The 22888-nt window shown below is 40.4% G+C and overlaps 2 protein-coding genes across 2 annotated transcripts in view; both read right to left on the bottom strand.

Moving 5' to 3' along the window:
- Window positions 1-95: 95 nt before the first annotated feature.
- LOC120417586 (synaptojanin-1) overlaps window positions 96-22888 on the bottom strand; it is a 31293-nt gene continuing 8500 nt past the window's right edge. The window contains exons 2-7 of the mRNA XM_039579697.2: window positions 19293-19437; window positions 11006-12427; window positions 10766-10948; window positions 6696-6807; window positions 5082-6633; window positions 96-996 (exon numbers count right to left, since the gene is read on the bottom strand). Coding sequence (XP_039435631.1) covers window positions 688-996; window positions 5082-6633; window positions 6696-6807; window positions 10766-10948; window positions 11006-12427; window positions 19293-19419 — 3705 coding nt within the window. The 5' untranslated portion in view covers window positions 19420-19437 and the 3' untranslated portion in view covers window positions 96-687. The remainder of the gene's footprint in view (window positions 997-5081; window positions 6634-6695; window positions 6808-10765; window positions 10949-11005; window positions 12428-19292; window positions 19438-22888) is intronic.
- Window positions 20053-22378, bottom strand: LOC120417588 (uncharacterized). The gene is made up of 2 exons (XM_039579700.2): window positions 21264-22378; window positions 20053-21200 (listed from the first exon to the last, which is right to left on the bottom strand). Exons 1-2 carry the CDS (start codon window positions 22011-22013, stop codon window positions 20121-20123), a joined length of 1830 nt encoding a protein of 609 aa, XP_039435634.1. The 5' UTR covers window positions 22014-22378; the 3' UTR covers window positions 20053-20120.

Here is a 22888-nt window from a genome sequence, read left to right as displayed (position 1 = left end):
TTTTTTTCTGTTTGTTTCGTTTAAATGTAAATATTTTCCATACACGAGCAGTAAAAACATTGCTTATTACGCGGTAATAGCTATTGTATCATGTCTTGTTTTTGTTTTTTCATTTAATTCGAGATACTGAATGTCACATTCCATGCGCGTCGTATGCGAACAAAGAAAAGAAAGGAAACAATTCGGTTAACAATTACAGTTTTGCGTTTTTATTAATTCACAATACAACAACGACGGTAAACTTTTAATTACTTCAATTATACATCTTGATGTAAGGAATTTTGCTTGCCTAAAACTACTTTTTACAATTGAAACAGCGAACGCGCTTTGTTTTCTCTTGAAATTGGCCAATAATTTAAATAAATATACACAATGATTGAAGCGGCCAACGAATTGTTTTTCTGAGAATAGTGGAATGTTTAGTTTGTTTTTGTTATGCAATGCCTTCTTAATTCAACATGTAACATGCACAATTTCACAGTGAGTTTGAGTTTTTTTTTGTGTGTTTGATTAGGATAGTGTTGTATAGCTTAGTTCTGCTCGCGCTAATAATTGTTTCTGTTTTTACGATTAGAGTCCTCTAACTTGTTTCTACTGGTAAAGATTCTCTTCGTTTGATATACGTTTTACCTTCTATTGTAATTTGCAATATAGATACCGAGAGAATAACAGCACAACGTGTCTCGCTTACTGGTTCGGTCGGGCTGGCAGCGGCGGAGCGCCGGCGCTTCGATTTGGTATCGGGGGAGGAACGCCGCGGCGAACCGGCAACGGAGGAGGATTGGTTTTGGGCGGACCACCCGCTGATACGCCGCCGCCCTGGGGTGAACCTGCACCCGAGCTGCCACCGCTGTTTCCGCCGCCGGGAGGAGATGATTTCGTTGTTGTGGTGGTGGGAGGAGGAGCGGGTTTGTTGTTGCTGGTGGCCACCACGTCCAGATCGTACACGTCGCAGCGCGGTGGCGGAGGTGGAGGGCCGCGGGGCTCGGGAACGGCCTAAAAGTTTGGAAAAGAAGATAATTTTAAGCAAAATCTAAAAAAAAATACTAAAAAAACGTTCTTTGCACATCTGCTGCAAGTTGTTTGGGTCGATCCACGTCTGGATATGTGGATTGAGGATTGAAGACCGTTTCTTCAATTATCACAATTTTAACGTACATCATCTGCTGCCGAAAAGGAAGCGATCTACGCGAAGCTAAAGAAGGTTTTAAATGCGAGGTTTTAAATAGGTAACAGCAGTTTATCTGGAAACGGTGAAGAGGGAGCAGAACAACAGGGCCGCCAGCAAAGATCGGTTACCCGGCGATCTTTTCAAATACCATTCTATCGTCCCGCCCGTGTGGATCAATCAGACCGCGCACTGGACTCACAATACAGAGGTTGCTGGTTCGAATCCCGCGGCGGGCGCTCTAAAATTCTAAGTGTAAATATGGGTATCCGGTGCCGTCGCCCAGGGCAGCGAAGTCCTTGTAGATAAAAAGGAAGACACTAGTGGTTGGTACTAGCAATAGGGGGATGGCGTCGCTATTTTTAGACCACGTTTTCCACTTTTTCTCATCGAAACCGACTACTTTATCGACTTAATTTTGCTGGGCGAGATAGGACGCCGTCTATTTTTAGACGATGACTCAGCACTTTTCCACTCTTGCACTTAAAAAAACCAGATGGCAGCACGATGTAACGCCACGTCCCTATGGTGGCCGACAGCTATGAAGTCAACTTCGTCGTTCTACCATCCTATTACCATTTACAAAACTAAAAATCCTCGAGAAAGATTTTTGACATTTCCCTTTATATCTAGATTAAATTTTCAAAAGGTCCTATCTGCAAAGGAAACCCATGACTTGTTTTGAAAATTTGCTCTAGATATAATAAATCCGGAGTTTTTTTTTTTAAGTCTTATTAGCCATGGGATTTATTTTGATCGGGGTGCGCGGTCGTGAAAAGTTTTTCGTGGATTATTGCATTCGATCGTAGTTTCTCGACTCACGATCGAGATTTCTCTTAGCAAGATTACAATTTACCATCGAAAAATTACGACTTACCATCGAGAAATTACGATCGTAATTTTACTGTTGAGGAATCTCGATCGTGGATCGAGAAATTAAGATCGTAATTTGTAATACAATTTTTGAATATTTTTCTATTTAAACGGAATATTTGAAAAAATCTACGTCAAAATTAAAAAATCTAAATTAATTTATTTTTAATTTCAAACAATTTAAAAAAAACATTTTTTTTAACTTTCAAAAGTTTTAAAAATATCAAAAAATTAAAAAATTTCAACATTTTCAAAAACTAAAAAAAAAGACATTTAAAATTTTCTAAAAAAAATGTTTAATTAAACTTTTAATGATTCAAAAAAAAAATTAAAGACGAAAGAAGATTTTTTACATCTTTTCATTATATTTTTTTAATTTTTTTTATAATTTTTTTTCTTATTTTAAAAATTTTTGAATTTTAAATTTTCTGTTTTTTTTTTAATTTTTAAATTTTTTGATTTTTTTGTAATTTAAGAAAAAAATTGTTAGTTATTAAATTTTGAAATTATGAGAAATTTTTGAAATTTTAAAAACAAATTGATTTAGACCTTTTTTAATTTTGTTATTCGAGAAATCTCGATCGTGAGTCGAGAATTACGATCGAATGCAATAATCACCACGTGAATATGACTCCAAAAATGATCCAAAGCTATCAGATTTTCTGTAATCTTATATAGTGATAAAAATTACAAGAATTTAAGACTTCTACAGTTTTCCATTTTTTTAAACGTTCAGAATTTAAGAACTCTGCAGTTTTTAAAGGTCCAGAAATCGACGCCAACATTTCAAAAAGCATCATGTACAAACCATGCGTTTTGAGAAAAACGCATTTGAATGTTGAGCATCCATTTTCAATTCCCATTTTAATATAAAAGCAAAATAAGATGTTCTAATGATAAAAAACGATGAAAAACGTTGCTTTTATTGATACTTGATCATCCAAATTCAATAAAACATTATTTCCGTAATTTTATTTGTGAAAAACAAACATAACTTTTTTTGAAATCACCAACGTCTATGTCGCCCTGCTGTCATTGAGGGGGACGCTTTGTTATGATTCGTTTTTCTTCGCCGAATGTACATGGTGCTTTGTTCATGATGCTTTTTTTTCGTCACGAGGTTTATGTAGTCTTTTGTTTGACAGGTTGTCAGGGCTATATAAACAGGGACTGCCGATGGCAGAGATTTTGTTTATGTTACTTTATTTAAAATCATTATTAAACAGACTTTACTGGAGTAACTTTTGCTCATTTTTGGTGGAGAGGTAGCTTATTAGGAGTACTTTCAGAATATGCAATAACCCAGAAAGTGTCAAAATGTACATGATGCCTTTTGAAATGTTAACGTCGAAATGAGGAATTTAAGAATTCGACGTCGTCGTGCTATCTTGTCAAACCCGCCAATTCGACGTTCCGAGAAAAACACGTTTTAATGTTTGACCTTTAATAAACAAAAACCAGAGCACGCAATTTAAACAATAACAATAATAATAAACTAACTTGTACGTGCGTCAAACGCGTTCTGACCTGAAATCCCTTTGCAGCAATTCCCCACGAAAACAGCATGATTCGAAAAAAAGTTCTCCGTTCGGGCTCAAAATTTTTGTGGGGGTTCCTTGGCCAAAATAATTAGACCCGTATTTTTTTTTTGTTTGGCCATTAGGGTGACCTACGCCGTGTTGGGTGTTCCGAAAAATGGCAATTTTCGTCGATTTTCTCAAAAACCACTTTTTTCAAAAAATCATATCTCCGCGCCATTTTATCCGATTTTAGCTGTCTTAGACGCAAAAGAAAGATGATTAGTTTGGCTATTTAAGAAAAATAGTACGAAGTTTCAAAAATCTAGCGTTCTTTGCCGTTTTCGTCATTTTCCCATTTTTGCGCGTGGCGCGTCGAAAAACTCAGTTTTTATTTTCAAAAAATCGTATCTCAGAGTATCGAAAACATAACTTCACCATTATTTGATATGTTATGTGAAATTTTCCGAGGAATCCGATAAAAATATTTCAGACACAGGCTCTTTGGTCCCGAGACCTTCAAAACAGCATTTTAAGTTTTCATACGACCTTTTCATATGTCAAGCTAGATTTTTGAAACTTCGTACTATTTTTTTAAATAGCCAAACTAATCATCTTTCTTTTGCGTCTAAGACAGCTAAAATCGGATGAAATGGCGCGGAGAAATTCCCTAAATTTTAATTTTAGAAATTTCGAAATTTTTGAATATAAAAAAATAATTTTAAAATTTTTGAATTGACAAAACTATGTATAAAAATCATTTTTTTGACAATTTCTGGGACTTTGATATTGTAATTGTAGCAATCAATTTTTAATGTTTTGATCTTTTTAGGTTTTTCCCTAAGAATTTAAATTTAGAAAAAAAAAGTTTGGTCTATGGGTCTAAAATGTTACGTCCAATCAAGCTCATATTTGGGATATGAGTACGAAACAGAAGCGACGTAACAACCTTATAATATGAGTACACTGCCGCACAAATCGAGTCCGTCCCATATGTAATTTCATCAATTTTGAGTTAATGATGCAATTTGGTTCAAATTCAAAATCATGTGAACTATCAGAAAAACCAATAAAATTTTGTAGTTTATTCCAGAAAACTGTAGCAAATTTCACTTTTTCGCGAAATCCTAACACTTAGCCTTATGAGCGGGATAAATTTGTTTTGCGTTTTTCTCGGTTTGCTGTTTCTACATATGGGACGGACTAGATTAGGGTGGCAGTAACGGTACGCCCACCGGAACATGTCCCAATAATCCTTTTTATTACATCCTAATGTTTATATCTTCGGGAAATAATATGATTCCAAGTTTAAAAATTGAATGTATCCATTAAAAAAATAATAATTCCTAATATTATTTTTCTTTATAACTTAAAAGTGATTCCTTCTCTCTCAATTATTTTATTTAGCAAAATTGCCATCCGCGCCTGAGCAAAATTAGCCACCAAATCAAATATAACTCTAGAAAACAAGTTTAAAAACAAATAAAATCTGACCGCTTTGATAGATTTTCAATCATACTCACAATATCATCATTAATCTCCTCGTAGATCGCTCCCGTATCCTGCTGCTGCTGGGGAGAAGACACGCCCGAAGATCCGTGAGCGGGCGAGCCCAGGATGGGACTAGAACTGGCGTACTCCTCGATGGGGGGCGTCGTTTTGGACGCCGACTGGGGCGGCACAAGCGGCTGCGGCGGAACGGCCGGCTTCTGGTGCAACTTGGAGGCCATCAGCACCTCGGCACCCAAGCTGATTACGCCGGCCTTCGGATGATGGTGCTGCATTTGTTGATGTTTGGGCGATGCTTGCGGGGACTTTGGGAGTGGAGGTCTGCCGGGTGGGGCGGGTCGCAGCGGAGGTTGGTTGAGCGCGGGGGGACTTTTCGGTCGGGATGGGACCTCCGGAATGCCGAGACTGTTGTAGTCGCCGACTTGGCTGTCGCAGAAGCTGACCGTGTTTGGGGTGCAGAGGAGGATTTCCTTCTCTACTGTTTGGATCCAGTTTTCGGTTTTGAGTTTAATTGTAAGATTAACGCCGCACACTTGCACGGACTGCTTTTGGGCGGCGGTGAGGGCGGATTGTCCGTCGCGGAAGGTAACCCACATGGTGTCGCCGACGAAGCGAACCAGCGTGACTTCACCGATTTGGGTGAGCTCCTGAATGAGTGCACTCATTAGGTTCTCGTCGTAGATGCTACCTTCGTCCTCATCACCGGACTCAGCAGAAGGATTCGCCGCTTGGATGAGGATCGTTCCGTCCGGGGGTCCGAGGTCTCGGATCACGTCGCCAAACACCTGCGTCCTTCGTTGTTGGTCAATTTTACAGATTTCAACGTCGATGATGGCAATCACCGGCCGATGGTCACTCTGCTTGAGCTCCGCCCGACCGTAGTGCACGAGCCGGCCCGGATTCCAGTTGGGTTGCTTGTCCGCGTCCGGACTTTGCTTGCGCCGTCGCCACAACACCCGATCCGTCCAAGCCGGTGCTCGAGCCTTTTCGCTCGTGTCGTAATCATCGCTGAACAAGTCGTACTTGTACGTAGGCGGGAATGAAATTTCCCCCTCGAAGAAGTCGTTGAACACACTGCCAGTGTTCTGCTGGATCCTCAGCTGGTCGTACTGCAGCACCGACTCAATGTCCCCCTGCTTCAGCAACTCCTTCAACTCTTCCTTGTCCATGTCGATTCGGTAGTTAAAGTCCCCGCACCAGAAAATGTAATCGTGCGACTTGAGCGATCGTCCCATCGGGAAAGCAATCTTCCTCGTAATCTCCGCGTAATCCGCGTTCCGTTCCACCACCTGGGACTGCCCGGCAGCAAAGTGAGCGCACACAAAGCAGATTGACGTCCCGTTGATCACGAACCGGATCGCCGCCGCACCCTTGTTCCCAGTAGCGCCGCCCAGACCCGTCTTGACACAATCAATGGCCACGTCCCGGATGTACGCGGCGTGCCTCGGTCGGATGTAGATGTACAGACAGACACCGACTAGCTGCTGGTAGGTTAGCAGGACGTACTCTTCGTCCCGGCTGATGACCTTCTGCAGCTCTTCGGCCCATGCTTTGGCGTTGTCGGAACTGGGGAATGGGAAATTTTGTTAGAATAGCTGCTTTACTGGAAAGTTCAAGTCAACGCCCACCTCGCAGCTACGATGTTCGACGCATTAAGATCTACAATTTCCTGGAACCCAACAGCGAAAATGTCGATCGGTGGCTCATTGGTGTCCTCCGGGTGGCTCACGTCGACCAAAGCTGAAAGCGAAAATCCGTTAGAATTATGGTTTCAAACAGGAATGTGGAGTCGGAGTCGGGTACTTTTCCTGGAATCGGATTTAGCAAATTCTGAGAAGCTAGAATTGGAATCGCTGCAAAAGCATTTTACACCAGGCCCAGCAACGTTTAGAAGTTTTACCAGTTTTATAACGAGGTTGCCAGCTGTTTTCAGCCGTCTCCCTATCTGGGGTGTCTACTGTCTAGACGTACTTCGTCATCAGCTCACCGAGAGTCAGGAATTATTCTACCTTGTACAGGCAAAAGCAAAAACTCAGACAAGGGCACTGTTTTAGTTTGGGCTTTTCCTGTTACTCAAAATACATTACAGTCACTGAAATTCGACGTACGGTTGCCGTTACAATTTGCGCACTCAACCCTTAGCAACCCACTCCGTTTTTTAACAAATTTCGCTCTGAAAATCGCCAAAAACCAATTTAAGATCTGCAAAAAAAACATTATATTTACCACATCATTTTAAAATTAATTTAGATAAAGTTTTGAAAACATTTATTGAGACTAAACGTTGGGCATGTTTTGAAAAAAGTCCCCAAAATCTAAAAGATTTTCAGAACAATATATCTCCAATATTACAGAATGAACCAAAATTAAGTCCTAGAAGACATTTCAAGACCCCGGATTCACCGGAACTCACTCCTTAAGTGGCAGAAAAGTCAAATCAGTTTCGGATTATTTCGGTCATGAGGTCAGCATATTTTGATCCGAGAAATTAAAAAAAAACTGAAGGTACTAAAAACTAAATACGAAAAATAAAGTTTTATAAATAAATTTTTTTTAACATTTTAGGCTTCCAGAATAAAAAAAAACTGAAACTCGATATAAAAAATAAATAAGATTCTATATTAAAAAAATAAATATTCAAAAAATTAATAACAATTGAAAATATCTTCAATTCTAAGATTCCTAAAATTCAAGATTCTAACAAAAAAATCTAAATTACAAAAAAAAACTCTAGATTTCTTATAATTTCTAGAATCTGAACAATCAAAAATAAAAAAAACATCAATGAACTAAAGTTTAAATATACAAAATTACAACAAAAAAAATATTCTAAAATTCTAAATTTAAAACCCTCTAAGGGAGCGTTCTTGTCTAACGCAACGAAAAAAAAAAATATTTTTGGAACCCCCGTAACAAAATTTCCATACAAATTTGAAAAGTTTTGTATGGAGCGTAATAAAATAGTACAAAATTTCAAACATTTTAAATTTTTGACTTTCGGAAACTAAAAAAAAGCAAAAAGAACAAAGTACAAAAGTTAAAAAAAAAACATTCTTGATATTTAAAAATTCAATAATTAAACAATTTCAGCATAAAAAATTTCAAAAAAAAATATTCCAGAAAAACCTAAAACTCAAAAAATTGGAAATCTCTAAAACTAAAAAATAGATAAAAATTAAAAAACAGCAATAAAAAAAATAATTTTAAAATAAAACAAAATCATATTCAAAAATAAAACAAAACACGGCAATCCAAAAATTCTTATGCTTTGAAATTTTTTTTTTTTTTTTTTTTTTTTTTTTTGGGAGGGTGGTCCAGCCGCACATCGTTGATGTCGAAACCTCTAAACTGGGCCCTCGTCCTGTCACGTCCGTCAGTAGTCTTGTCGTACATTACAACTAGAATCAGATCTGCCAATGAATTAGTACACTTCGACCAAATAAACACTGACGCTGTATGGATCTGACTCTAGAATAAATGCACAGTTGTGTGTTATTCATAAGTCCAACTTATTCAATTATTCATTTAAGTCCAAATATTCATATGCTAACTACTTTGGATTGAAAATCTAAATTTTAATCTAAAATCCTCTAAACCTAATGTTCAAAACTAAACGCTCCTTTAACTGTTGTAGTACTACTTCTATCAAAAAACAATAAAAAATTGTGAACTGATATACAAATAGGATAGAATCGCGATTTTACAAAGAAATGACCATTTACGTCAAAAGATCCGTAGTTCCTCGATTCGCAACAATGGTCAATACAACCATAATCCGAAAACCGTTAGTTCAACAGATCAACGAATTTTGTCCGATATCATTACATTATTGATTGATCGAGACTCTATGGACAATTTGACATAAAAGAATGCCTAGTATTCTACACCAATCAAAGTTTATTGACAGCATTACTCTAACTTTACAATTGCAACTAAATTTATCATCAAATAGATTTGGAAAGCATACAGATTTATTTTAAATGCTTATGCTAAGCAACAAATCAATTGTACTATCCTGAAGTCCCAACCTAAATCCCACATTGTGATAGTGAAAAAGTCACAGAAGCAGCGGTGTCTTGTGCAATTGTGATATTTTCACTATCGGAGAACTACCTAGTTCACGAAGACAGCTTATCGGTCAACGCTTAAGCCCTGGGGCTGCGACAAAGCGAGTTCTCGTAGCATGAAGTGGTGTCCATAGTGCTTATAAAAAAGAATGTATACCCAAATTTTAACTAATGCACTAGGATCAAATCATGCCCCTTGATTTTACAAGGCCCAGGGAAAAATTCTTATGCTTTGAAATTAAAAAAAAAATATACACAAAAACTATAATGCTAAAATTTTGCAATAAAAAAATTCTGAAATTTTAAAAATTCTAAAATTTAGATCAACAAGGTTAAAAAATCTAGGAATAAAAAAACACAAATTCAAAAATTAAAATTTTTTAAACTCAATTCTTTTTAAATTTGAAAATTTTAAATCAACAAAATTATAAAAAAAAACAAAGTCAATAACCTTAAAATAAAAAAAAACTGAGAGTAAAGCAGATATTACACAACGGCAAACAAACTCACACTTTTTGACAGTTTGCCTGGATTTGTTTGTACAAACGTTAGCCTGCATACATTTCGCCATGTTTGCGAGTTTGGCAAACTGTCAAACACGAAAAAGTGCGAGTTTTTTTGTTTGTTTGCGGTAGTGTAATGGCTCCTTAACGATCTTCCTACAAATTCTAAAAATTGAATAAAAAAAACCCGAAGTATTTTTTTTTTGTAAAGTCAATAATGCACAAAATTAGCTTTTAACCCTCTACAACCCAACCCCGCCTCTAGACGGGCTTCGATTTAAAAAATCGCCAAAAATCAATTTTTCAACCGATTTTTGATCTTAAAAAAGCATTAGAAAGAAGAACTTTTAAAATTTTGGAAAATTTTAGGGTTGGAAGTTTGACTTGTTTTATGTGACTTTGCCAATGTTTTTAAAAATGTATTTTTTTTATGGGTCAACTTTGGCTGTGTTTTTTACTAACATTTTCTATATTTTAAGTAAAAAGAAGTATGCAGTAATTTTTCTAGTGCCCCAGACTATGCCTCTACGCATTTATTTACAATTTAAATGATAATGGTTTCATTTTATAGCAGAAAATGTGGAAAACATGCAAAAAATTGAAAAAGTTACTGTAAAAACATGAAAAAATAAGATAGGCAAAATGTAATGATAGGAGGTGGTAGAGTAGGCCAAATACTACCAAAAACAAACATAAACTAAACAAGATAAATGCAAATTAAAATACTAAAAATGAAACAAGAAAAACATAAAACAAGAGAAGTAAAGTTTTTCGTAGAACAAAAGTTGCTCAAAATGACCTCCTAAACACGGGAAAAATAAAAAATTTCGAAAAAAAAAATTTGGGCAGTAGAGGGTTAAACAAGAAAAAAAATCTTAAAAAATGCGTTTCATAGTTTATGTTTTGTTTGAGCTGTTTTATTACTTTTCTCCCAGCTCAAGCCTTGGACAAATTTCTGGAAGCCCTGAACGTTATTGATGTTCGTAAAACATGAAATGTCAATATTCAACTCTTTCACCACCTAGTCGAAGTTCCACCTGCACGGAATGTTCGTCGTTTTTCATGCAATATTCAAGACCGTACAGCGACTCAACTAACCTCCCGAAACCTCTCTTAATCAATACTCACATCGCGACCGTGCCAACCGGTGACAGTCGAGTAGCCAGTCCGCGAGCGACACGTCCTTGTACGCCACGCTGCGAAAGTGCTTCCCACCGTTGACGTTGTACGTTCCGCACGCAACGCGAATCTCCGACGGCATCACAAACTCCTCGTAGCGGCGGCACATCTCGCGCAGGACCGGCGTGGGCGCTAAAAAGAAGATTGATTGAAATTGTGGTTTTTGAAGGTTGTTGAGGAGGGACTCACCGTGTAGCATGTTTGAGGGGAGCAGGATGCGGGCCCGGTCGGCGAGTTCCGAGCTGAGCGTTGAACCCACGAGAAGGACGTCGATGGCTTCCTGCTTGGAGCTGTCCAGCAGGTTGTTCTGGATGGTACGGGCGGCCGAGCGGGCTCCGTCCATGAGCTTGGAGCCGCCCTGGATGGCACCGGTTCCGGCGTAGATCTTGCTCACCTCGTTGCCGTTGTTGATCCACATCTGGCGGAAGATTTCCTCGAAGCGTGAGCTGATTTGTTGCTTCTTGTCGGAGAGGGCGGACATTTGCGAGATTTGCTCGTTCAGGATCTCCAGCCCGATGTACGTCTGGACGCAGTTGGTCCGGTCGAGGCAGTCCAAGCAGTTGGTTCGGATGGCGCCCTTTTGCTCGCGGAACACGCTATCGCCCATCGCGTGGAACAGACCAAAGTCCGAGCACATGGCGTCGATTTTGGCCTTTAGCTTGGACAGCGCTCCGGTGTTGCCGCCGCGGCACTCCTGATGGTAATCGAACACGATGTGCGGCACGTCCACGTGGTTGGACTCTTTGTGATGGCGCTGGAATTCGTTGCTCAGGCTTGCCTCGCCTTCTTTGCTGCCAATCAGGCTCGTCCCCAGCAGGTTCACAATCGCTTGCTTCCCATACCGGGCCTTCATGGTGGTCATGTGCCGATCGAACGCCGACCTGGACGCTTCAAATCCTCGCGACAACTTTACCTTGTGCGATCCGACCTGCACGCCCGGTTGCTCCCAAAACAGCGGGACACTTCCCCTCGTTTGAATGTACGACGAAACCTCCCCGTCCAGATAGATGCACTGTTCCGTCTCGACAAAGTTGGCCACACAACCCTCGTCGTTCGTTCCCCGCACGTTGAACCTCGTCCCGGCCCGTTCACAGCTCAACCTCGATATGATCGCCGCCCGAGCCTGCTTACTGCCGGCGTAAACCGTCCGGATCTCCACCGAACCGCACATCGCCTTCAGCAGCCAGAAATTATACTCCACCCCAAACCGCAACATGTGAATGAACAACATCCGATTCCAAAAGAATCGATTGTCCGTATCCGTCGTCCTCTTCCGTCGCTGCGCCGACAGCGTAATATCAAAACTAGCCCCGCCGCCATTGCCACCCGGCTGATTGCTGAACGAAAAGTAGAACGTCCCGGAGTTCAGCACCTTCCGAATCTCCGAAATACGGTCCTCGTTCGTCGGTTGGTACTGCAGCGACACGAACTGGGTCTGGGTGATGCGGAAGATCTCGTTGTCGAGGATTTTTCCCACGGAGAAGCAGCCGGTGACCATCACCAGGTAGAGCAGGGAACTGTCGCCGGCGTTGAGCTGGAGCACGCCGAGGCAGCCATACGCGTCCAGGACTTTGGTGTACTGCTTGCGGACGATTTCGGTTTCCTGGGCCGCTGTGGGAGGAGGGAGAGAGAGGGAGGTTTGAAATCAATAAGATTATAAGTAAATTACTTAAAGTAATTTAACATAATTAAAATTAAGAAGCGTGACTTTAATCCAGCCAAACTCCAAGCGAAACTTCTTAAGGATACCGTGGAGAATTTTCCTTATACCCTTAAAAAGTGGAGCGTTTGGACGTAACAAAACGGTTCAATTTAGCGGACATTTCTGAGCATGATAACCTAGGTGTACACTGTAACTGAAAATCGCACTGGCTGAGTTCATTTTCGCACTTTTTTATACGATTTTTTCAGTTCGACTAAGATTACACGAAAAAGTGAAATCGTAGTTGAACTGAAAAATTAGTATATTATATTTTTTAGTCAAAACTAACATTTCAAAAGGACGTTATATTGAGTGTTTGGTTGAAAATATTGTTTTCTGAAAGATCGGAAATTTCACGAATGTTTCATGTTTTAACATTTAAAATCGGACCATTAGTTGCTGAGACATCGACATTGAAAATGGTGTTTTTAAAACCTTTGCATGGCAATATCTCAGCAACTAAGGGTCGTATCAACAAAGTTCAGAAAAGCAAAATATGGAGAATTTTCTAACCTTTTCAAAAAAAAAAAATGTCCAGAGGTGAGAAAACATGGACACTAATTTTCAAAAATGAATAAGTGCGACTATTTTCCAAAAAAAAGTAACCTAAAAGTGGCTTTTTAACTTGAAAACGATGCATGCATGTTTATTTTTGCTAATCAAGTTTTAGTGACAAACAGTGAAATTTACCAAATATGTTTTACTGTGTATACTTTTTTTTCAGTGTAGTCCTTATCCATACCTACAACTTTGCCGAAGACACCAAATCGATCCAAAAATTCCTTTAAAAGATACAGATTCTTGAATTTTCATACATCATTTTTGTATTGTATTGAAAATTATACGAACGAACTAATGATGCAAAATGGCTTTTTTGGGCATACCAAAGGCACAAAAAAAGTTTCAGCCGGATTAAAAAATACAAAAACATCGAATGACCAAAATCTCAGAGAATTGCTCATATAAAAAAAAATCTCGAAAATAAAAAAATACGGATTTTGGGAACTTGAGTTTTTGAGAAAAAAAAATTGATTATCAAATTTGCATTTTTTTTCCGTGTACCATTTTTTTCTAAATAGTCCTCAAAATTACCTACAAAATTGCCGAAGACACCAAATTGATCAGAAAATTCGTTCAAAAGTTACAGATTTTCGAATATAACGTACCTTTTTTGCATGGACAGCTGCCAAACTTGTATGGAGACTTTTATGGGTGAACCAATGACACACAATAGCTTTTTTGGTCATAGGAAAGGCCTCCACAAATGTTGAGCCAAATCAAAACATAAAAATGTTCGAAATCGACCGATTTCGTAGAGAATTGCTCATTGAATATATAAAAAGTTTCTCCTATTTCTCTTCGATTGGTGTGAAAAAGGGTTTTATGAGGTAATTTTTGTCCTTGATCACGATTCCGAGCTCCAATTTTTTTATATCTCGTGACGGAGGGGCGGTACAACTCCTTCTATTTTTGAAAATTCGAAAAAAGACGTGTTTTCAATAATTTGCAGCCTGAAATGGTGATGATTAGGATATTTGGTGTCAAAGAGACTTTTATGTAAAATTGGACGCCCGATTTGATGGCTCCCGCCCGTGTGGATCAATCGGACCGCGCACTAGACTCACAATCCAGAGGTCGCCGGTTCGAATCCCGCGGCGGGCGCTCTAAAATTCTTTGTGTAAATATGGGTATTCGGCGCCGTCGCTCCGTGTCATACTTTCATACACTTAGGAGCCCAGGGCGGCGAAGTCCTTGTAGATAAAAAGGAAGACACTAGTGGTTGGTACTAGCAATGGTGGCCGACAGCTATAAAGTCAACTTCGTTTTCATTTGATGGCTTACACAGAATTCCGAAAAAAACGTATACAGTATGTAAAAAAAGTATTTACACCCCTTGGGCACTATGCACATTTTGTGATGAAACATGTAAACAATTTAAAGTTTGACAGAAACCTAGTACTACGTTTTGTCCAGAAACTCATGCCAAACATTTTGCTACCAAAAGCTCATGAAAAGATGATTTCTATAAAAAGTAATATAACAAATACTATTACAAAAATCAGAAAAAGGTGACTGATTAAAAAAATAATTTGGATTGAATATAAATTTTACCAATTACTTAGTATAAAAGTTTATATAACTCTGGAAATTCTATATAAAACTTATCTAAACTTAATTTTGCAAACTTTTAATTCCCCTAAATGTCAATATATTACCATAGAATTGCTTAATAAACATTTTGGAGTGGGTATAACACCGTTTTGGGGGTATTTATATTGATAGAATAGATTTTTCGTTGGAATTTCGTACCAACCCGGAATTACGTCGTCGGAAAATCTGCCGGCATCCGAACCGGTCCACGATTCACAAGTTAACCTATGTGGCATCGGAAAGGGCAAAAAATTTCCGATCTTTTGATACCCATACATCTAGGTTTTCTATAAAACCCACGTTTTTAAATACCTAGGCAAAAACGTTGTTATGGTTTCGTTTGAGCAATCTGCCAAAAATGTATGGACTTTCGTAATTTTTTTTTTTTTCATGGTTCAAACTTACTTTTTGCCCATGTTTTCAAAAACGTGGGTTTTATAGAAAACCTAGATGTATGGGTATCAAAAGATCGGAAATTTTATGCCCTTTCCAATGCCACATAGATTGACTTGTGAATTGTGGACCGGTTCGAATGCCGGCGGATTTTCCGACGACGTAATTCCGGGTTAGAACGGAATTTTAACGAAAAATCTATTCTAGCAAATATATTGACATTTAGTTAAATTAAAAGTTTGAAAAATTAAGTTTAGATAAATTTTATATAGAATTTCCAGAGTTATATAAACTTTTATACTAAGTAGTTAGTAAACTTTATATTCAATCCAAATTATTTTTTTAATCAGTCAAGGATGCCTATTTGGAGTTGGGAGACTGGATTTATGGTGATTTGTCAACAAATAACTTTATTTATGTAAATTTTTCGGACCTTTTTTTATTTTGTAAAAGTATTTGTTATATAACTTTTCCTGGAAATCATCTTTTCGTGAGCTTTTTGTAGCAAAATGTTTGGCATGAGTTTCTAAACAAAACGTAGTACTAGGTTTCTGTCAACGTTAAATTGTTTAGATGTTTCATCACAATGTATGCATAGTAGCGTGGCTCACGGATATATGAAAAAGACAAAAGTTTTCAATTTCGAACGCCTCAACCGGAATTTTGTAGCAATATGGCCCCAAAACATAGCCTGAAATTTTGAGCGCATTTGGTTAAGGTTTAAAACTTCCACCATTGACCTGAAGTTATAAAGAAATTTCAATAAATTTAATTTATTTATTTTCAACTTTTTAACTCTTCTTCGAGTATATTTTCCTATGCCCTATGAATTTTTCTCAAAGTAGTGGTTTCTTATAGGTTTCGATCCGGGGAACAACTTTGTAGAACATCACAAAGCGCTAGGAATTAATCCCGGAAAGATACAGGCAAATTTTTAGAGCACGTTAAAAAAAAATTCCTAGCTTCAAAAAATATCCTGTATCTTTTCAGGATCTATTCCTAGCGCTTTGCGATGTTCTACAAAGTTGTTCCCCGGATCAAAACCTATAAGAAACTTGAGAATAAGAAAATTTGATTGGGTTTTGGGAAACTTTATCTAAGAAGAGGTTAAAAGTGAAAATTTCCCATAGTAAATCTTTAAAAGTTCCATACTAACTTCAGGTCAATGGTGGAAGTACTAAACCTTAACCAAATGCGCTCAAAATTTCAGGCTATGTTCTGGGGCCATATTGCTACAAAAATCCGGTCGAGGCGTTTGGAATTGAACACTTTTGTCTTTTTCATATATCCGTGAGCCACGCTAGCATAGTGCCCAAGGGGTGTAAATACTTTTTTTACATACTCTGCCGTTCTAAGCATAATTGTCCCATGTCATTTTTTGACGATTTTGACCTTTTGACATTTTTAAGTTTAGTTTGTCGTATACTTTTCGAAAAACCCATAAAATCTAGTACTTTGTTCGTAAACTCATTGAAAACAACACCAAGTCTGTTTGTCCCATCGTTACACTTCTACGCATAATTGTCCCACCAAGCATTTTCTTTCACAGAATCATTAGTTATACGAAGCATTTAGTCTTGTTTACATACTGTATAGCAAGAGGATCATAAGTAAGAGTGATAAACTACTAACTGGGGCGATTGGAGACACATAGGACGAATAAGGACCCACGGGACAATTATGCGTAGAAACACAGAAATCGATCGAAAAATTTCATTCGCGTTTTTCTCAGTTGCACTTTTTTGAACATGGGACAATTATGCGTAGAACGGCAGTAACTGTAGATTTCAAAAAAGTGTCCACGTGGTTTATGGATGGTCCCAGCGTTCTTTCTAAATGTTGCTTTAGATATTTAAATATACCTTTGTTCGAAATACTTGCTTACAATTTTGATTGAATACAGATTTGATAGTTTTCAGGTTCCCAGTTGTCGACAAATCAATGTTTGACCAACATTTATAAATAGCATACAATCAATAACCTGCAATGCGTAACATGTCTCGTTTTGGCTATATGACCCAACAAAATCGATCCCGTTTGACAGTGCTGTTAAACGTTTAAATTAACGACGTTTAACTTAACGGAATCGTTAAACGTTAACCTAAACGTGAACGCGAACGGAGCCTACGTTGATCTTAACGAGAACGTGAACGGAGCACGTTAATTAACGTCGTTAATTAACGTCGTTAATCAACGCGTTAATCCTTCTGAGGCCCCGACTTTGAGGGCCTGTATCTCCCAAACGGTAACATCTAGCGGGTTACTTCCAGTTGCATTTTACGGGCATTAACTGTGACTATGAGTTTCCGGTGAGGTTATTTGTCCAAAGTGACCACCGGTTCCGGCAACCCGGATCATCCGTCAAGCATGTTTTTTTAAAGCTTTTGTCATTTAATCGACATTTGAGCCAATGTTATGAAACGTTGTTTGTTGTACATAGGTACACTGACTAGGGTCAGTTCAGGGCATCTGTGGCCACTCCGGAACCGATTCCATGGTACCACGAAAATGGTTCCGATGATTGTGATATTCAAAAGTCGACATGTTGCTTATCGAATTTAGTGAAATGAAACTCATTAATCATCTATTATCATGCCGGTGTCCTTTGACCCGATCGGACCACTCCGGAACCGGTTACCGGAGACCGGAGGAAGTGTAGTGAGTATAGGAAAAGTCCTTTCATGCGACATATCAAACTTCATGAAATTGAAAAGTATGTCCACTTAGATGCATGTCGATGCCTTATGATTCAATATGTAGATTTTTTATTTTATTCAGGAAATACACACATACACTTTTGTATTGGTTCCGGTTGACCAGCCTTTAAACTCCAGTGCGCTTGCAGTTTGTAGGCTACAAGATGGTACGCAGTTGGAGTCCCAATGCACTGCATCCAAGTAGGCCAAGTAGCCAGCTGAATTGTACAGGTTTGACACTCTCATCTCGCCGGTTACCATGGAAACCCAATCAAAGAGCCAGTAGTTGCTGTTTATTACGTCAATTGTCCAATTTGCCTGATTTTTAGTTCAAGGCCTACTAGATTGCGAGCAGTCCAAATAAATGTCATTTTTTTGGCTCCATAAGGTTTTTTGGCTCCATAAGGTTTGCTGGTAGCAGGCGTGCGATGTACCACAAAGTGGAACCATAAATCAAGTGGCAGTGGTAACTCTGTCTTACTCTGTGGTATAGCTAAAATATATTTATTAATAATATGAAATTCTTCATAAGGCCTCCAATGGCCGATTCCGGAAGGATCAACCCTGATGACGTCAGTTTGGCCTTCATTGGTTATAATTTTCAATTTCATGATGTTTGATATGTCGCATGAAAGGACTTTTCCTATACTCACTACACTTCCTCCGGTCACCGGTAACCGGTTCCGGATTGGTCCGATCGGGTCAAAGGACACCGGCATGATAATAGATTATTAATGATTTTCATTTCACTAAATTTGATAAGCAACATGTCGACTTTTGAACATCACAATCATCGGAACCATTTGCGTGGTACCATGGAATCGGTTCCGGAGTGGCCACAGATGCCCTGAACTGCCCAAGGTAGTCAGTGTACCTATGTACTACAAACAACGTTTCATAACATTGGCTCAAATGTCGATTGAATGACAAAAGCTTTAAAAAAACATGCTTGACGGATGTTCCGGGTTGCCGGAACCGGTGGTCACTTTGGACAAATAACCTCACCGGGAACTCATAGTCACAGTTAATGCCCGTAAAATGCAACTGGAAGTAACCCGCTAGATGTTACCGTTTGGGAGATACAGGCCCTCAAAGTCGGGGCCTCAGAAGGATTAACGCGTTGATTAACGACGTTAATTAACGTGCTCCGTTCACGTTCTCGTTAAGATCAACGTAGGCTCCGTTCGCGTTCACGTTAATTTTAACGGTTAACGGACGCGTTAACGTTAATTAACGTTTAACAGCACTGCCGTTTGATGTTTTGCTTGTAGCTTAATTATTTTCATTCAACCCTTCTCATCAACGCAAAAGTTAAAACACTGCAAAACAAAAGTGCCACGCTCTAGTAACCTTGTCTAAAGCGAAAGTGATTTTTTTTTGCTTTTCCACCCAAGCCCATCATCAGCAAAAGAACCAAAACAGACCCTCCGCCGGGTCGATTACCTAATGGACTAGAGTAGGTAGTCGCTCCTTTTACGATCCGCGCGTCGATTTCGAAATCATCAGCTGTTTTTCTATATACATGAATACTCACACAGCACGGCCACGGCCTGCGACTCGAACAGCAGCGTTTCCGATTTGTTCCGGTGCTCCAGCAGTACGCTGTGCGGCGAAGGTGGTTTCGATTTCTCGAGCACGCGGAATCCCTTGGACATGGCCATCGTGGCGGTTTAATGGATCTGTAACGGATAGTGAAGAAAAAAAAAATAAGATGCTTGTTAGTCATTTACTCGCACAAAAATGGGATTTTCGTTTAGTTTTTTTTTTCAATTTTAGATTTCATCAACATGCGATGCATTATAAAAAGTAATATTTTTTCGTTTCGTTTTCGTTTTACGGAGCAAGGTGGGGGACGCGGCCTCAAGTCAATCCAAGTCCGGTTTCTTGTGGAAAAAAGGGTAGTGGCCGAACTAGTATTGCATACAAAATGAACACCACCGGAAGATATAGGGGATCGGGAGGGGGAAGGTGAAAGAAAATTAGTGTAGGTGTGAGTGGTAAGAACTTGGATTGATTGAACGGTTACGTTTATCTAAATTTAAAACCGAATAAAGGAACTCTAAAGCAGTTATTCAAAAAAAAAGCAAAACACTATTATGCATTCCAACTCTAAATGGAATCAAAAAATCGCACTGGAAAACGAAAAATAAAATAACTTGTTTATGGAATACAAATCTCGATGTTAAAACCTTTTGTAGCCCCAAACGTATCCACGGTGGCCGAGGTGGTACGCGGGCACAAAGATAATTAAATTAACAATTAAAAGGACGAGACTTGTCCAAGTAATAAAAACGCGTGTTGTTTGTTCTCTATCTAAACTGTAATGATTTTATTAACTCTTGGTGACAACTGTAAGTCATGCCTAATGCACTGTCACGACAGTCGTGGCTTGACAGGCTTGGCTGTCAACCGCGAGTCCAGTGGCGTGTGGAAAAGGTGCGACCTTCCACTGTTGCAGTTGGCTCCAACATCCCCCCGCTTTAATTGAACTGGTACGGGTCGAACCACTGCAGATTCCTTCAACCTTGAAGAACAGCATGGCACCGGTACCGATGGCGCAGGTCCGTTCCTTGACGACACGGACTGCTGGGGTGATCGTGATGTTGGTAAGAGGTTGTTGAGACAGCCAGAGCCCGAGCCCAAGAAACGTTCCAGTTTCCCCGGCCGCTGCGACCGCTATCTTCACAGTTCCTGGTCCTGGATCCCAATCGGCAGGACTGCGTGGCTGGGCAGCATGTGGTTCAATCTGTCGTCGGTCGTCCCTCACCATGTTGCTTCGATCGTAGTCCACACCTGTTGACCACTGCCTCTTGCTGTCAGTGTACTTCGAATACACCGAATCATGTCGCGCAAACATTCGAGTTCGCTTCGTTCGCTCGCTTGCAAGAGCTGATGACGTTGTTGATGGTGGCGGTTCAAATTCCAATTTTGTTCGAATGCGCTCCAAAATCGCTTCAGAAGGCGAAGCACAGCCGACACCCTGTCGGTTCGGTATGCTACCGTACGCCTTCGGACAGACTACCAGCACTTGCATTTGGATTGTGGTGATGCTCCTCCCCGCCTCGTTCTTGTGCACTGCTAGCGGTTCCTCGAGGTCATCAAGGAGACCAGAAATTCTCCACGGTCCAGCCAGCTTCGGTTCAGTCAGCTGCTGCGACGCTTCCAACACTGCCGTCGTGCCTGGTTGTTGATGTTTGTACTGGCGACGAGATTTGTACTTGCCTTGGAGCCGCTCACCTTCCTCCCGCACAATCAGAGAACGCTCCGGACTGGCCACGGGTGAGAAGAACAGATCTTGCTTGAGCTGGCTCAGCACTTCATCCAGGGGTCGATACTTTGCGGTTGTTCGGCGTTCCGCACTCCGGAACCCAGGTACCACGTCCGCTGCCAGCTCTCTGTCGACGAAACTGCTCAAACAGCCGGAGTCCACCTTCATCACCGCCTTGAAAATACCACCGATTGGAGATGAGTTGCCACCCTGTTGCGAGATGTTTACGTTCGGCACCTGCGACGGTCCGAAACCGTCAGTCGTGTCGCAACCAAACAACTGCTTTCGCGTCGCCCGGGCCAGACCAACGAATGTCCACCCGCCGACGGTCATCTCGTAGTAAAACTTCCCGTCAACCTCCAGCATCTGGGCAGCAACCGCTTCCGCTACGGATGTTGATATCGGCTGACAGCCGACTTTCGGCCACGTTCCGGTCGATGCTTTGGTGGCAGATCCCGTGTCAAGATTTACACGAGCCGACTTGTTGTTTACAATCGGCACAAACTTACGGCGATCTCCATCACTACCCGTGTTGACACCCTCATCGATCGAACTGGCGCTGTTGCTTTCCGGCTGCTCGAACCTAACCTCCTCGCTGCTGCAGTTGCCCACCGTGTGGCTCATTTTTGCGCACTTCTGAGCCTCCGAGTGCGACGAAACCTGCTCGTTCACCGCCGCGACGATGTTTCGCAGAATGTGGCCTTGGCGCTGCATAAATTCCAGCTGCTGCTGCTTAATCCGTGCCAGCTGAAGTTTGACCACCTCGTGTTGCTGCCGAAACATCTCGTCCACATAACCTCGCTGTTGTTCCAGCAAGCGTTGAAGTTCTGGTGTAGGATGGAGAGGAGAACGGATGAACGCCTGCTGCTGTTGCCCCGCCGCGACTTGCCCGTCCGGCACCGGCTGCTGCTCCACTGGCGCAACGCCGCCCGGCATCTGCTGCTGCTGACCCGCCGGCTGCTGGTCCATGGAGGACGCACCGTCCATCTCGCGTCCGGATCTTCCCCGGAGAAAACTTTTCCGCGTGGGCGAAATTTCGACCGAGAAAACTCGGTCAAAACAATCACCGAGTCGCCACTTTTGTAGCCCCAAACGTATCCACGGTGGCCGAGGTGGTACGCGGGCACAAAGATAATTAAATTAACAATTAAAAGGACGAGACTTGTCCAAGTAATAAAAACGCGTGTTGTTTGTTCTCTATCTAAACTGTAATGATTTTATTAACTCTTGGTGACAACTGTAAGTCATGCCTAATGCACTGTCACGACAGTCGCGGCTTGACAGGCTTGGCTGTCAACCGCGAGTCCAGTGGCGTGTGGAAATGGTGCGACCTTCCACTGTTGCAGTTGGCTCCAACAAAACCTATAAACGGGGTCCTCGTCCTGTCACGTCCGTCAGTAGTCTTGTCGTACATTGCACCTAGAAGCATTTCTGCCAAAACCTTGACTAAACTATCTGAAATAACTTTAATCTTAAATCCCCAAAATTTTTAGTTACAAAGCCAAACATTCCTTTATCTTGCCTTTAAACCTGTCTTGCCGCTTCCAAAACCAATAAACATAAATGAACAGTTCCAGGAGTCGACGTGAACAGTTAAACAGGCGTCGTGAATGAGAAAATAGACGACCATTTCATGCCTTCCATTTCATTAGGGCACATAACTCTTGTAAACAAGAGTGTAACCCTCTCACACTATATGAAAACTATCATTTAAGTGAAAGGGACACACCATCCTGCTCACAAAACCCATGCGCCCTTTTGAAATGTTAGGCTCCATTTGATCGTCAAAACTCCAGTAGATCCTCGATTCGCAACAATGGTCGATACAACCATAATCCGAGAACCGTTAGTTCAACAGATTA

This window comes from Culex pipiens, chromosome 2 (assembly GCF_016801865.2).
Source record: "Culex pipiens pallens isolate TS chromosome 2, TS_CPP_V2, whole genome shotgun sequence".
Lineage (NCBI taxonomy): Eukaryota > Metazoa > Arthropoda > Insecta > Diptera > Culicidae > Culex > Culex pipiens.
This window is presented reverse-complemented; position numbering and strand designations above follow the sequence as displayed.

Bases quoted from the DNA above. Each gene is read 5' to 3' on its own strand.
- LOC120417588 (XM_039579700.2), bottom strand. From the start codon at position 22,013: ATGGACGGTGCGTCCTCCATGGACCAGCAGCCGGCGGGTCAGCAGCAG. The intron at 21,201-21,263 runs GTGCCGAACGTA...GGTATTTTCAAG, and splicing joins ACGGTTTCGGACCGTCGCAG to GCGGTGATGAAGGTGGACTC.